At 36.1% G+C, this 15,039-nt stretch overlaps 1 protein-coding gene across 2 annotated transcripts in view; it reads left to right on the top strand.

Moving 5' to 3' along the window:
• The first annotated feature begins 2,120 nt into the window (after nt 1–2,120).
• Nucleotides 2,121–15,039, top strand: part of LOC126970508 (LIM domain-containing protein A) — a 65,307-nt gene continuing 52,388 nt past the window's right edge. The window contains exons 1-5 of one of the 2 annotated variants that reach the window (XM_050816457.1): nt 2,136–2,243; nt 2,546–2,672; nt 4,343–5,766; nt 6,899–7,039; nt 9,046–9,224. In XM_050816457.1, the coding sequence (XP_050672414.1) occupies nt 2,549–2,672; nt 4,343–5,766; nt 6,899–7,039; nt 9,046–9,224 (1,868 nt within the window). In that variant the 5' untranslated portion in view covers nt 2,136–2,243; nt 2,546–2,548. Of the gene's footprint in view, nt 2,673–4,342; nt 5,767–6,898; nt 7,040–9,045; nt 9,225–15,039 lie in introns of both variants that reach the window. The other variant, XR_007730655.1, reaches the window with a different exon arrangement.

Below are 15,039 nucleotides of genomic sequence, written 5' to 3' on the forward strand. Positions count from 1 at the left end.
GATTCTTCAGGCAGTCAATGACGATGAAGATTTGCCAAATTTTAGCGAATCAACTCTCAGGCGGCTAATAAAGCATTTAAACTTTAAATATATAAAACGACGACGAGTTACACACTCGTTTACTCGTTTTAATAATAATATACTTCAGCTCTTTTACTGCGCAAGACGCTAATTAACAAATGTTTAATTGTTTTTACAGGACATACCGTAAATAAAACTTGGGTAGACAAACAAGTTAAAAGTAAGAAGCAGGCTTTCCTAGAAGGACTTAGCATTGGTGCATGTAACCCAACGTCAAAAGGTAAACGATTAATAATTACCCATATCGGCAATGAGAACGGTTTTGTAGAGGACGATGAAAATATATTTGAATACAAAAGACGGGAGATTACCATGAATCAATAGATGCAACACATTTTGAACAATGGTTTGAAAACGTTCTCCCAAAACTTGGAGAAAATGCAGTAGTGGTAATGGACAATGCACCATACCACTCAAGGCGTCTTGAAAGAATTCCTACTACTGCCTGGAAAAAAAATGATATACAAAATTGGCTTGTAAGTAAGAATATTTCTTACGACGACAATGAAATTAAGACTGAATTACTGCTAAAAGTAAAAATGTTAAAGACAATTTTAAAACATATGTAGTGGACGAGCTCGCAAAAAAATATAAGGTTGAAGTATTGAGACTCCCGCCATATCATTGTGAGCTTAATCCAATTGAGCTAATTTGGGCCAACGTAAAAGGATATGTTGCTTGCAAAAATACAAATTTTAAATTTGACGAGGTAAAACAATTATTACAAGAGGGACTGCAGCAGATTACTTCGGAAAATTGGAAGCGTTGTGTGGAGCATGTTATCAAGGAAGAAGATAATTTTTATTCCAAAATCGATGAGATGATTGATAAAACTGTAGACAGCTTCGTGATACATGTCACTGATTCTGACACATAAATGGAAACATCTAAATCTGACGAATAATTATTCTTAAATAATATATGTTCATTAATATTTGTTACTTAATAATTTATTAAATCTTAAACAAATTAATTTTTTTTGTTGGTCCAAATGTTGTGAACTCCTGAACACTTGTTTACAAAATTTATAGCTTCTCATGACGGTTACTTTAGTCCCAGGCTGTCCGATCATTTAGATATTCAGCAGTGGAGTAATAGGACTTACGACAGAGCCATTTTTTTTATAAAACATTTAAATTTATTTATAGATAATGCCTGAGCAGTGGCTGGGACTTTATTATAGAAGTGTATACATTTACCCTTAAAGCTATTATGTATCTTATGAAGCCTACTAGAATTAGTTAGAAGCAATCAATTATTTCTAGTGTTATAATAATGAAAATTACCATTAAGAGCAAAAAGGTGACGATTTTTGTGAACGTATATTAAATTTTCATAAATGTACTGACAATGAACAGTTATAATATATTTAATTGCTTTAAATTTTTCTTTGAGAGACTGTCTATAACCAAGCTGATATATAGCACGAACAGCTCTCTTTTGTAGAGCAAACACTATATCAATGTCAGCAGCATGACCCCATAGTAAAATACCGTACGTCATGATCAACATTAAATAAATCTACTACTTCAGCAATGTCGTTGTTAATTTGACAGATTTTTTTGCTGGCGCTATATTTAAATAACAAAGATGTATCGTCAGCAAACAGTATACAATCATGTTTATTTTGAATTAGATATGGTAAATCATTGGCGCAAACCAGGAACAAAGAAGGATCCAAGATTGAGCCCTGTGGTATCCGTTGATATGATAGAGCCAGTTGATCTTTTCCCATTAGTGTCTACTCTTTCAAATCTACTACACAAACACGATTTTAGTAAATTTAGAGAAATATCTGTAGCCCCATGTGGATAATTTTTTTAAGTAAAGTTTATGATGGTCGCAGTCGAATGCCTTGAATAAATCAGAAAACACTCCATCACATGAATCCTCCCAAGCATCCATGACCATCAGCTGAACGTCCTTCCCTCGCTCGTCTCTTCCCTTATTGTCATTAAAAAAAATCTCTGTTATTACTCTGTGTCCTCCGCCAATCGCCACTGCAGTCATCAAACATTGATAAATTGTCAGACATTGACCATTGTATTTTCCCTGAACTGTTGCCCAGAAGTTACAGATTCTGTGTTCAGATCAAGTACATACCTATAAAAATATAATTTCTTATTATTTTCCATCATTGTGAAATTTGTTAAAATTTTCGGGTAATAGTAATGTTCCGCTTATTTATTTTACTTCAACAACTTCTTATATCCAAGAAAAAATAAGTACATTGAATCATAAGAAATATAAGTATCATTGTTGTTGTTCAAGATACAAACGCTAAATTGGATTGAATGACTAAATATTGGACAACTGCATTTAAATACATATGTTCAAAGTGCTAAAATTAATCAAATGTAGCCGTGCAACAATCGTACATAATATTTTATCCCTCTGATAATCATTATTTTAATGTGAATTCAATGTTCGGAGTACGTATATCATATGGAAAAAGTTATTGCAGAAGATGAGTGATAAAAGGAATGAGGGCGAAAGGAAATCTGCATGGGATATTCCTGGTCCTTCATCCATAGCAGCCATTCTTGATACTGTCAATACATCATCTGCATCTGAAACTGTGCAAAGAAATGGTAAATATATGTATTTTTGTTAGTGAAGGAAATATTAAAGCTTAATCTATAATAGATAAGAAAGATGGAATAAAATACCAAAGAAAATAAAAGTCATATCATTCTGTTATTTGCATGGTTTAAAAAAATGAGATAATAATATGAATTTGACTTCACATTTGATATTAATTTTAATATTATAAAATGGAGTACAATATGAAATGTAACAAAATTCTTGTAGTATAAAAAACTATTTATAACTTCTTTTAATGAAATATATATATAAAATTATTCTTTTGATTTCATTGTTTTGACAAAACAATTGGCCTGTTTCTTGCCATTAATTTTAACCTAACTGCAGAAAACTAAACCTATATCGCTTTATACTACAGTTCAGACATCAAGTTATTGTTTTTATCATAATAGCTGCTGCAGCTTTAAGATAATGTTTTACTAAAATTGGCCTTTTATACCTGTTCCTTTACCAATAAAAAACATCCTATAATTGGTAATCTAACTAACTAGTTATTAATGGAACTCCATTATTGTCTTTAGTTTCTTTGTGTTAGTAAGGCTTAGTTAGACTTACTGCAAGAGCTTTCTTGCTGCATTATATTGACCTTTGATAATATGATGCACTGTGGATTGTCTTATCAATTGTGGTGCATTGTATAGTATGTTTTATAGTAATAATATATTCAGCACACTCCGAATTATGTTTAGGTTCATTATTTGGTCCATTTGGGTGATCACTTTGTAACCAGATTTTTTCATTTATTTTATGATTGGGTTGCCAACAACTTGTTGTATTTTGACATAACGGATTGTGCAAGACATAACGATTTTGATATAACTGAACATGCTACCTAGGTTATTTTAGTGGATGGTTATTGATGAAGAAATGTTTTTAATTTCAATAAATCTTTTGTAAGTAAAGATTCATGTGATGATTCAGTAATTATTTTATATGTAATTGAAGTTGATTATCTATGTATCGTTATTTTCAAACAATGTTTTCTCGTTTTCACTTTATCTACATAATTTTAGTTGATGTGGTATAAACACAAAACAGGTGTATTATGAAGATGTTATTAAATATATTATATTTTTATTATTGCAGCCAAACACTTTTATATTTGCACTTGTACTATCAGAGCAGTTTGAATGGTGTAGTGCCAGCATAATTACAGGCACATGAGACACTATATTTAAAAAAAATCTAGATTATTGCTTCTTATCTGTGGTGGTTTTCTGAAGTTATGACTGTGGACATATTATTTATGATGTCGGCAGACCATGCAGCTGGTTTTAATTTCTCCACAAAAATTATACAATTAAATTATTAACCTACATTTAGAAAGTATTATATAAGATTTTTGTAAGGATTTTGTATAATTTCACCGAAAACAATTCAATTTTGATAAATGTCATGCTGTTCATGTTTATTAGTTAAGATGACATTGAGAAAATGTGATTGTGGGCTTTAAATATTTAAAATGTATGGGATAATTCTATTTAATTATTATTTAGGCTTAAAAATTTGATCAGCTTTCTCAGGATCAATATTATTGATTTGCTCTTGGCGAAAGAATGCTTTTCAACATGTATTTAGCAAGTCTTTATATCCAAAAAGTGTACATATTGACGTTGTATCCTGACATATGTCTCTCTAAAATGATATTTTTTTTTAGATGATATGGAATGTGAAACACTTTTTGCTGAAAGTGATGATGATGTGGAGGTGTTGCCAATTATATCTGACTCTGTTGAACATAGCAGAACAAAAGGAGGCTATATATCATCTAACAGAATTAATTCTACTTCAGCAACTCATTCACATGAAACTGACTCCTCACTCACATATCCCTCTGCAAATACTCCAGTGCCAGAGGAATATCAGCCCCTACCAGATAGTTCCAGTTCATTTGATCAAGTAATAAGAAACAATGCTGATTGTATGCTTAGTGAATTTGTAGATACCAGATATCAGCCGAAACCATTACCCCCTTATTATTATCCTTATGTACGGTATCCAAATGTGCAGCCATCAGAAGACTATTTACCTTCAGTTCCTTACACAAGTAGTACACTACCTATAAATTATACTGTAGCGTCAAGTTCACCCCAACCTCAAGAAGAACAGATGAATTATGATCAGATACAACCTACAATGGGACACTCATGCAACTCGAGGTCAAACAGGAGAATGGACTCAAGTCATCTTAACTTAGAGCGACCTAGTAGAAAACTAAATATTTCACCCAGAAGAAGACTTTCTAAAGAGAATGAAACTCATTCTAATTTGATTGAAGTTAGTTCTGAGGAAGAGGACAATATGTCCACACCTAGAAAAAAACAGTGTGAAAGTGGTATTGGATCACAAGGTCCAAACATCAACAATAACCCGCAATTAGGAAGTTGTAGCCACTTAAATGTTTCAAGAGTTGGTATTAAGAGTGAGCCAGTAGAACATACCAATGTAAGGGCATGTTCAAATGAAATAGAATCTAACAATCATTCTGAAAACATATCTCGAAGGAAACCTAGCAATCGGCAAGGGCTCCAACATAATTGTAACACACATGTACAAATAAAGCAAGAAAATTCGGCAGTTAATAATCATGGCTGTGTTTGTAGTCATCGAAACACATTGCAACCCTCACTTAATGTAAACAAAGCAAATCCTAGTTGTTTTAATAGTCGCAATGGTTCTCATCATCATCATCAGAATCGTCGTAGAAATTTCCAATGTTCTCATAGCCCTCATACGCTATCAGGGTCATCTAATACAAACATTAAAGAGGAACCAGGGATTAAAGTAAATGTGAAGGCTGAATCAAGCACACAAAATAAAAATACAATAATTTATAAGAACACAAATACATCTTCTATTAAAATTGAAAATGTAGAAAGGCCTGTTGTAAAACAGGAGCCAAACAATAACAGTAGCAGAGTAAATGACAACAGTGTGACAGTGAAATCGGAAAGCAGGGATAATCGCCATTGTTGTAGTGAAGGATTAGGTATAAGGGGAGTAAAAGAAGAGTCCCCACAACCTGGCACTAGCTCTGGCCAAGCGCAGTCAGGAAACTCTTCAGCAGCGGGCTGCAGTCAGGTACATGACAATTTATTTCACCTTAAAATAAAAAGTAAAGTATTTCTCAGATTATTTCTTGAAAACTTAATTTTCTGAGTGCAGCCCAATAGTACTACACCATGAGACATATTATTAAGTTGTCAAATTTCAAAAGCCCTGTAATTTCAATAGCTACTGCATTCTTCAAAGTAAACCACAAAAAGCGTAAACACACTCATTGATTGAAAAACTGCTTATCATTAAGTGCGCTTATTTATGAGTATGTACTTACTTAACTATGTACTTTGACAATGTATAACTCTGTCTGTTGCCTGCCTGAAGTAAATCCACAATAGCCAGTAGCGGTTGTTTATGATATGTTGTGATTGGTACTTGATATGTTGTGGTCATTACCAGACTAATGCGCATCCGCACTGGATGTCACATCCGCCCACCTATCTTGTTTATTGAATTGCAAATATATAGGTATTATGAACAAACATAAACTTGTTATGCCTACTACTCGTTTAAGTTGAGTTAGTCTTTTATTGGGTGACATATATGATTCCACAATATGATGTATTCCAGAAAATGTACAATACAAATGTGTTACGAAATTTAAAAGAATTGTTAAAAAACGTTTGTGTGGGAAAGGTTACTACAGCATAAACGATTTTCTTAATGACACCATAGACTGGGAATGAAGCAAACACCCTCAGGCTCTTTAATTATAAAAGTTTATTTTACGATATCACATTGTAATCCATATTTTTATATAAAAAAGCCTGCTGAGTTACTTGCGCCCGTTCTTCTCAGGTCTGAGGCAGTCTTTTTTTGAATAGGTGGTAGTTTTTGACGTTCAATAAGTGATTTTGTATCCCATTTTGAATAAAAATATTTGAATTAGAAGTCTACAATATAATAAGATTCTAAGGTGACATACTTCCATGCTTTCTTCCACTTTTATTGACTCTTTCTTATAAAATGTCTTAACCTTTTTGCTTGACCTGGTTCCTGTTCAGTACAATTCCCTGCCTTGCGCTTTATCCCTATAGATTTATGCACTGGATCCGCATCCATCCTTTCTACTTGATCAAACTAAAGGAACTTTCGTACTGTCTCATCAAAGTCCAACTTGGTCAATGTGTGTATAACATTGTAAAATTTGTAGGAATGCCAGGGTGGCTCCAGCAATGTGGATACTACAAGTGCAACGTCTGCCGCTCCACTTACTGCACCAGACTTGCAACTCGATTGGGTCTCAGACAGTTCTGATGATGATGTCCAAGTGCTGGTTGAAGAAAACCGTGAAGTAAGTCACATATACACTGTTATTTTAAAACTACCAAAACACACTGGTTTATCAGTTATCATTGCTAAACATACATAAAAATACATGTCAAATATCATTCCATGAAATTGCTGAGCATGGACCAATTTCAATCCCTTTCTGTGTGTGTATTTTCTTTTATGACAATAAAATGACGACGAGACGAGTAGGACGTTCAGCTGATGGTAAATGATACGCCCTGCTTATTCAATGTAGTGCCGCTCAGGACTCTTGAAAATCCCAAAAATTCTGATCGGCACTACAATTGCGCTCGTCTCCTTGAGTATGTCGTACATGTCGGTTAAGACTTGTGGTCGAAACCCAAACTGACCATCTTCAATACTTACGGCGCTTGTGTAGCAGTGGATGACACGTTCAAGAACCTTGGCCATTATCATGGCCAGTGATACATAATATGAAATGTTGTTTTTACTACATAATTTAATCTAAGGGGTTTTAATTATTTATTTGTAATGGTGTCTCCGCATTTTATTACATTTCCGTGTCAAATATGGGGGATTTTTTAACGCAGTGTATATCTTAACAAAACTTATAATGTATTTATTTATTGAAACCTCAGAAATAAATAAAAAATAATTCAATTCGAAATGACTACCTTTTAATGCACGCCTTTTTTATGGAAAAGGAGGACAAACGAACGTACGGGAGACCTGGTGTTAAGTAATCACCGCCGCTCACATTCTCTTCCAACACCAGAGGAATCACAAGAGCGTCGCCAGCCTTTAAGGAAGGTGTACGCGCTTTTTTTGCAGGTACCCATGTCGTATCGTCACGGAAACACCGCACAAGGAAGCTCATTCCACAGCTTTGTAGTACGAGGAAGAAAGTTCCTTGAAAACCTCACTGTGGAGGACTGCCACACATCCAGATGGTGGGGATGATATCCTAACTTGTGGCTTGTTGTGCGAAGATGGAATTCGGCGGCAGGAATCAGGTGAAACAGCTCTTCAGAACACTCCCCATGATATATGCGGTAGAGGACACACAATTAAGCGATGTCTCTACGCAACGCCAATTGATCCAGGCGTTCACATTCGAGCTGCTCTGCGTTGCACGCGGTCAAATGGATCGAGCTGATACTGGGGTGCGCCAGACCAGAGATGACAGCAATACTCCATATGTGGCCGGCGCAGGTCCGGCCAGCAGCAAGCCCACATTCTAGCTCTAAAGATGGCCGCGAAATTGGCAATCGCTCGAGATATCGAGACCCAGAATTTCGATACTAGGCGAGGCTGTAAGGGAAGTGTTGTCAAAGAGAACAGAGAGAAGAGGTGATACGACAAATGGGGTTTTTTAGTGTTAACGCGCAAACTTGAGTCTTCTGAGGGTTAAGTTGGACAAGGTTCAATTTACCCCATTCTGCAACCTTCTCAAGAGAGGACTCGATGGAAGACCTAAGTTTCTCCCGGCACTGGTCGACGATTTCCCTCGAGAGACCTGCATGGCCCGTGTAAATGGCATCGCCCGTGCTATCGTCTGCATAGCAATGTATGTTGGAGGTGTCCAACATATCATTGATATGCAGAAGAAACAGTGTGGGAGATAGCACACAGCCTTGGGGCACTCCAGCTTGGGCTTGGGATTCGAGTAATGACCGTCGTAAACGACCTGTTAAAAAATTATTAATAATTATAATGGACAGACGACATCGTCATCATCATCAGCCGGAAGACGTCCACTGCTAGACAAAGGCCTTTCCCAAAGATTTCCACGACGATCGGTCCTGCGCTGCGCTCATCCAACATATTCCGGCGATCTTGACCAGATCGTCGGTCCATCTTGTAGGGGGTGTACCAACAAAATAATAACAAGATGAAGATAAAAAAAAAGTGTAATCAATGTGGTACCTACCTGTTACAGATAATAAAAATTGGCTGATGATTGTTTGCGTAATTTCTCATAGATAATAATAATTATTTTTTGTTTCACTTAAACGTCAACTTACATACAGTAAACTGTACTTGTAGCGTGAGGTGATAGACCTGACAAGTTCGCCGAACCGCGACAGTCAAGAGGAGAGCAACGTGAACCCCGCGTTGGGGGCGGTTCGTTCGCCACGCCCCCTTTTCGAGTCCGTACCGCACCGAGATCCGCCGCTCTACCACACAGCCCCTGTGCCATGCCACGCGCACTTACTGAGAACCAGGTATAATTTATGTAAACTTCTCATCAAAAAATTTATGTGCAAAAAAAAATCAAATTTCTGTATTTGCTAATAAAATATGTATAAAATTACTTATTATATATAGCAATTTACAATTAAGGCTTATTTATGTAGGTCTCAGAAAACTTATATCTACAACCCAACACGTAGTTGAGGGATAAAACTTTATTATGCTAATACATATGGTTTGTGGGGGAAAACCCAGGAAACTGGGAAAACCTGGCTATTTGCTATCACTTAACCTAACTTAAGACTAATGACTGGAACTTAAAAACTAACTTGAAACTAAGGTTAATAAATACATAGATATGTAGATACATGTTTATTATATAAATATAAGAGGGGTGGGGGATCGCGGGTAAGGAAAGGAGGGAGAAAATTGAAGTGTAATATATCCAGGCGGAATTCAAAGAAGAGAAAAAAAAAAAAAATTAACAATAAAACAATCGACTTCAAAAACACTATTCCAAAAAAACAATCGGTGTCCTTCTGCCGCTCTCTTTCGCCTCCTCACTACTCAACCACATCTCACCTATAACTATACTATATATATATACATAGTAACAAACTTTCCATGGCTGACACCGACTCCAAAAATTACAATGATCGTAACTATAATTCGATTAATTAATTAGATTGTACAAAAATACACAATTATTTTTTACTTTTTAGAGCATATTATCTGTTGTTTTGGAATAGTGTTTTTGAAGTCGGGTTTTTTTTTTTGTTAACATATTTTTTATTTTTTTTTATTTTTAGTGAATTTGAAGTACACTAACTAACAATTTGTCTAAATATGTGTATATATACTAAATTTTTCAATGCAATGAACGTAAGCACTTTGCAATTTGGTTACAGACAGTTAGAAATTCAGCCACAAATATAAAGTTCTACAACTTTCACTGTGCGAAATAGCTATGTATAGTGGCTATTAAATTGCGCACGCACTAAGTGTATTTATAATTATTATTGATAGCCTATTTACGTAAACAACATGCAAATGAACGAAACATCGGGACAGAAGATAAGGAGACCATATTTAGATCATGCGACATCTCTGTACGCGACAATGGGAGAAATTAATTTTAGTAAATGCAATTACTACCCGGTTACATTATGTTTGGAACTGACATCGACGACGTCACATCGTCGCTTTGCAACGGTGTGCAAAAAAAGCATCACTAGGATATTATTGTTAATAAATAAACAATAAACGATTTATTTTTTAATATTATATATCGATGTAAAAGTTGATGGAAAAATCGATAAGAGAATCTGGCTTAAGTTAGTAAAAAAACATATTTTTCAGTACTATAATAGTGACACAGGACAACAAAATCTACAGAAATATTAACAATAAAAGCTTCAAAGCAATGATAGCAATAAAATATGACGACATGAAATTGCAAACCGTACTGACAACAGCGAGAGGTTACGGCAGGGGGATTCACGTTCCAGCGAGGTCCAGAAATAATATGGCCTTGTAGTACATAGCTATCATGAATGATGTTAAGTTGGTAGCTGTTTTATGAAATGATATTATAATGTGAATGCCGACGCGATTTTAATAAGAATGCGTTCTGTACGGACAGATCGGTATTGAGGGTACTTGCGAATTGCATTGAAAATATTGAAAATTAAGTCTGTAAATAAAATTAACACTTAGTTTGCAATGGTCTTTACATGGCAAACTAAGTGTATATGTTTGTAATTGTAAGCAAAACAAAAAATAAAATAAATTTCTTTAAAATAATTTCGTTAAATGGTACAATACATACCTTAATTTTGAATCCCGTTTAAATAAATTTTAAGAGCAGTGCGATTTTATTGCGTGCCGTTGAACTCATTCTGAAAATTATTAAAGTGAAACTTTTATAACATCGTCTCAATTTTTTTCGTCCATCTATCGCATGTCGCCTTACACCCGGGCGCATTAAATAGTTAATTATTAATTAAGCTTGATGTTGAATCAATAATTTCAACTACACTGGCCTGCAAAAGTAAGTATCACACTTTTCAAATTAATTTTTTTTTCTTAACGGTAGAGATTTAAGATTAAAACGTTTTGTTGCAAATTTTATAGGCTTTAATTCTTAGAAACTAAAATTATACATTAGTAACATTTTTAACTTAAAAAAGATAAAACAATGAAAATAGACATTTTTAGTTTAGTGTAAAAAAATTCAACTAAAATGTATTACATGTTATTTAATTTTTAATAACTGGTATTGCCTCCTCGAGCTCTGATTACAGCTTCGAGCCGGTTTGGCATACTGAACACTAGGTTTCGGAGCCGATATTGGGGAATATTCTCCCATTCTTCTACCAGGGCCTGCTTTAGTGCCCTGAGGGTAGTACGTGGTGGTCTGCGATTTCTGACTAGCCTCCCGAGCTCATCCCAGGCGTGTTCAATCGGGTTGAGATCAGGACTTCTTGATGGCCAAGCCATCACGCTGATACCGACCTCCTGAATATACTCTTGTACGATATGAGCCGTGTGTGGCCGGGCATTATCATGCATCAGCATCGATCCATCACCCATATTTGCCCTGCGGCCCTGCATACTCATTGAGAATCTCTTGAGCATATCTTTGCCCAGTGAGGGTGCCATTTTCTATGGCTACTAGCTCTGTGCGACCTTCTGAAGATATGCCAGCCCATACATGTACACTCCCTCCACCGTATTGGACTCTTTCTGAGATGCAGGCTTGAAGGTATCACTCACCAGGTCGGTCGCCTGGAAACACTTCGCCTTCCATCAGAAGTGTAAAGGGAGAATCGAGACCCATCTGCAAACAAAATTCTTGACCATTCTTCTTCATCCCACTGCATGTGTTCACGGGCGTATCGCAGTCGCTACTGGATGCTGTCTCTCGAGTTTTGGGCCACTCGCTGGTCTTCGGGGTTTCAAATTTGCTTCAGCAAGTCTTCTTCTCACTTCTCACTAATGTAGTCCCTCCGGGTCTGAAGTAGCTGTTGCTGGACTTCAACTGCATTTTGGTGGCGATTTCTTAACACAGTGGAAATAATATAACGATCTTCTCGGGCACTGGTACACCTGGGTCTGCCATTACAAGGTCTCCTCAGATGGTGTCCAGTCTCTTCGTACCTTAGCTTTACCTTCTGGACCGTTCGTACCGTCACACCTGATGCCTAGTTCCAGAAAAGCCATGATCCTAGCACATTCTTCAACTGAAAGAGGCATGATAAATAAATGTTATGTGCTTTTTAGCATAAATTTTTAAAACAAGACCCATCGATCTTGAAAAAAATTTAAAACAGAAAGAAAAATGTGAATGGTAAAATTGTAATTCGGAAACGTCCACTTTGAAAAAGGAATGGTTTTGTTTTTGAAGTTTTCTTTCAGCCGTTCTTAAAAGAAGGTTACCGACTATAAAGTTTTTATGTACAAAATTAAATTCTCTTTGGAGTCCTTTTTATTTCGAAAGTCTATCTTGTGAACGTAAAACGTTATCCCAATTTTAAAAGTGTGATACTTACTTTTGAAGGCCAGTGTATTTACTGATTTCAAACCAGGTCGAGTGGTCTAATGCGCCAGATTTAAGCTATGTTTCCCGAGATGGAACAACGGTTCGAACCCCACACCTGATAGAGTTTTTTTTTATTATTTTACTTTATGATTAAGTAAAGCATAGTATAATATCATTATTTGTTTTTATTTATTTCGGTTATTATGTTATTTTGCGAAAACCTTCTTGCTTTTTTCTATGTTCGCGTAATGAGTCAGCCGCTCCGCAACGGGAGTCCATTTGCATGATTGCAACATTGTCGAATGCGCGCGAATAACGAAAAAAGCAAGTAGTTAGGTAACCATCCTGCAAGAGAAAATTTTATCGCTAAATTCATGTTTAAATAATTATAAAATGTGTAAGTACTACGCCGTAGCCAGCATTCAAATTACGTCTCAAATTCTAATCTACCGTAAAGATTACTTTAATGGCGCACCTTCGTAACAATTTGTTCTGCCGAGATTATAAGTGGTTCTGTAACAGTTCGGTGTAGTTGTGAATAAGCCCCCAAGTGTGTTATGAATTTGCAGCAAATTCAACTTTCTTCAAAATGCATTTTTGCATTAGTTCTATGGAAGGATTCGTCGTACAAATAGATGAAGTTATGTGAGTGTATTCAATTGTTTATTGTGCATATTGGGATTTATTGTAGTTGAATGGATGTTTGCAGACAGAGATTCACTTAAAGATATGTTCTTTAACCTGTTGTTCTTGAAGTCCGGCATGGGCGGCTGTGATCTGGTGAACGTCTTGATCGCCTTGTCACTTTTTCGCTTTAAATAAACCTTAAATGTGTCTATCGTAGCTATTTTTTTAAAAGGTGTATTTAATTAAAACTTCTGTACTGTCCTCTTTACTCTGTACTTCTGACATTGCTAATGTCCATGGGCTTTTTACTTTATTTTCCACAATTATATTACAAATTTACGATAAAATATATTTAATTCATCAAAAGACACACCACATATACATGCGCGTCAGCGAGCGTGCGCGCGCGAGTATGTGTGTGTATATACTTTGAAGTAGATCACCTGTCTCATCAAATTTTAGTAATAGCTATTCTGCACTCGGAGTTAGTTAATTATACATCATCATTTCAGCCGTACGTCTGCTGGACAAAGGCCTCCCCCAAAAATCGCCATACGATCGGTCCTGTGCTGCTCTCATCCAACCTATTCCGGCGATCTTGACCAGATCGTCGATCCATCTTGTCACCTGGGGCCTACCAACGCTACGTCTTCCGGCACGTGGTCGCCATTCGAGGACCTTACTGCCTCAACGACCATCTGTCTGTCGAGCTATGTGCCCTATTAATGATATTAAGTCTATTTATTATATAAACGAGGGGCAAGCTGAAAGTTCTTAGAAAATTAATAACTTATTAAACTACCAAGTTATTAGTTTTATTATATCTCAATACATCACTGCGTGTGGGAAAAGCTCTATACCCACTCGCCCTTAGGGGTGTCACCCACAGCTGCCTCGGAGTTCATAAAACGTTCGTTTTCCTCGAAGTTTTTCTTTTATTTTCGGATATAAATAAAATCGCACGGCGCGAGGTAAAAGCGGATACACTCTGGCCCATAAAATTACTATTTTTGTTGAGAGGTGTTTGATGAAATTGAAGCTAATGTTTATTTCTTGTATTTATTTTGAGAACATCATTTTTTTTATGAAGGTACTGCTGTTTTTATAAACATACTAGCTGACCCTGCAAACGTTGTATTGCCGATTTTAAAATCGCGATACAAAAGTAACTGTTGATCGTAGATGGGTGAAAATTTGAAGTTGTATTACGCAGTTACAGTAGGTACCCTAAAAGGGCGCCGCTGTGGTGCACATCTAGTCGGCATAATAAGCAAAGGAGTCTCATTGGTAGAAATATCAATTAAATAATACTAACTGCTTAAACGAATAATACAATAGTATTGTTAAGAAAATTATCACGGGGAGTGTTCCGAAGAGCTGTTTAACCTGAGCTTTCAAGGAGCTTTCTTCCACGTACTACAAAGCTGTGGACTGAGCTTCCTTGTGCGGTGTTTCCGGGAAGATACGACATGGGTACCTTCAAAAAAAGCGCGTACACCTTCCTTAAAGGCCGGCAACGCCCCTGTGATTCCTCTGGTGTTGCAAGAGATTGTGGACGGCGGTGATCACTTAACAACAGGTGACCCGTACGCTCGTTTGTCCTCCTATTCCATAAAAAAAAATTATGTAACAACAATAACGGAGAATGCGAGGATCGTAATTTTTGCCAATATTAGACA

This window comes from Leptidea sinapis, chromosome 21, assembly GCF_905404315.1.
Source record: "Leptidea sinapis chromosome 21, ilLepSina1.1, whole genome shotgun sequence".
Lineage (NCBI taxonomy): Eukaryota > Metazoa > Arthropoda > Insecta > Lepidoptera > Pieridae > Leptidea > Leptidea sinapis.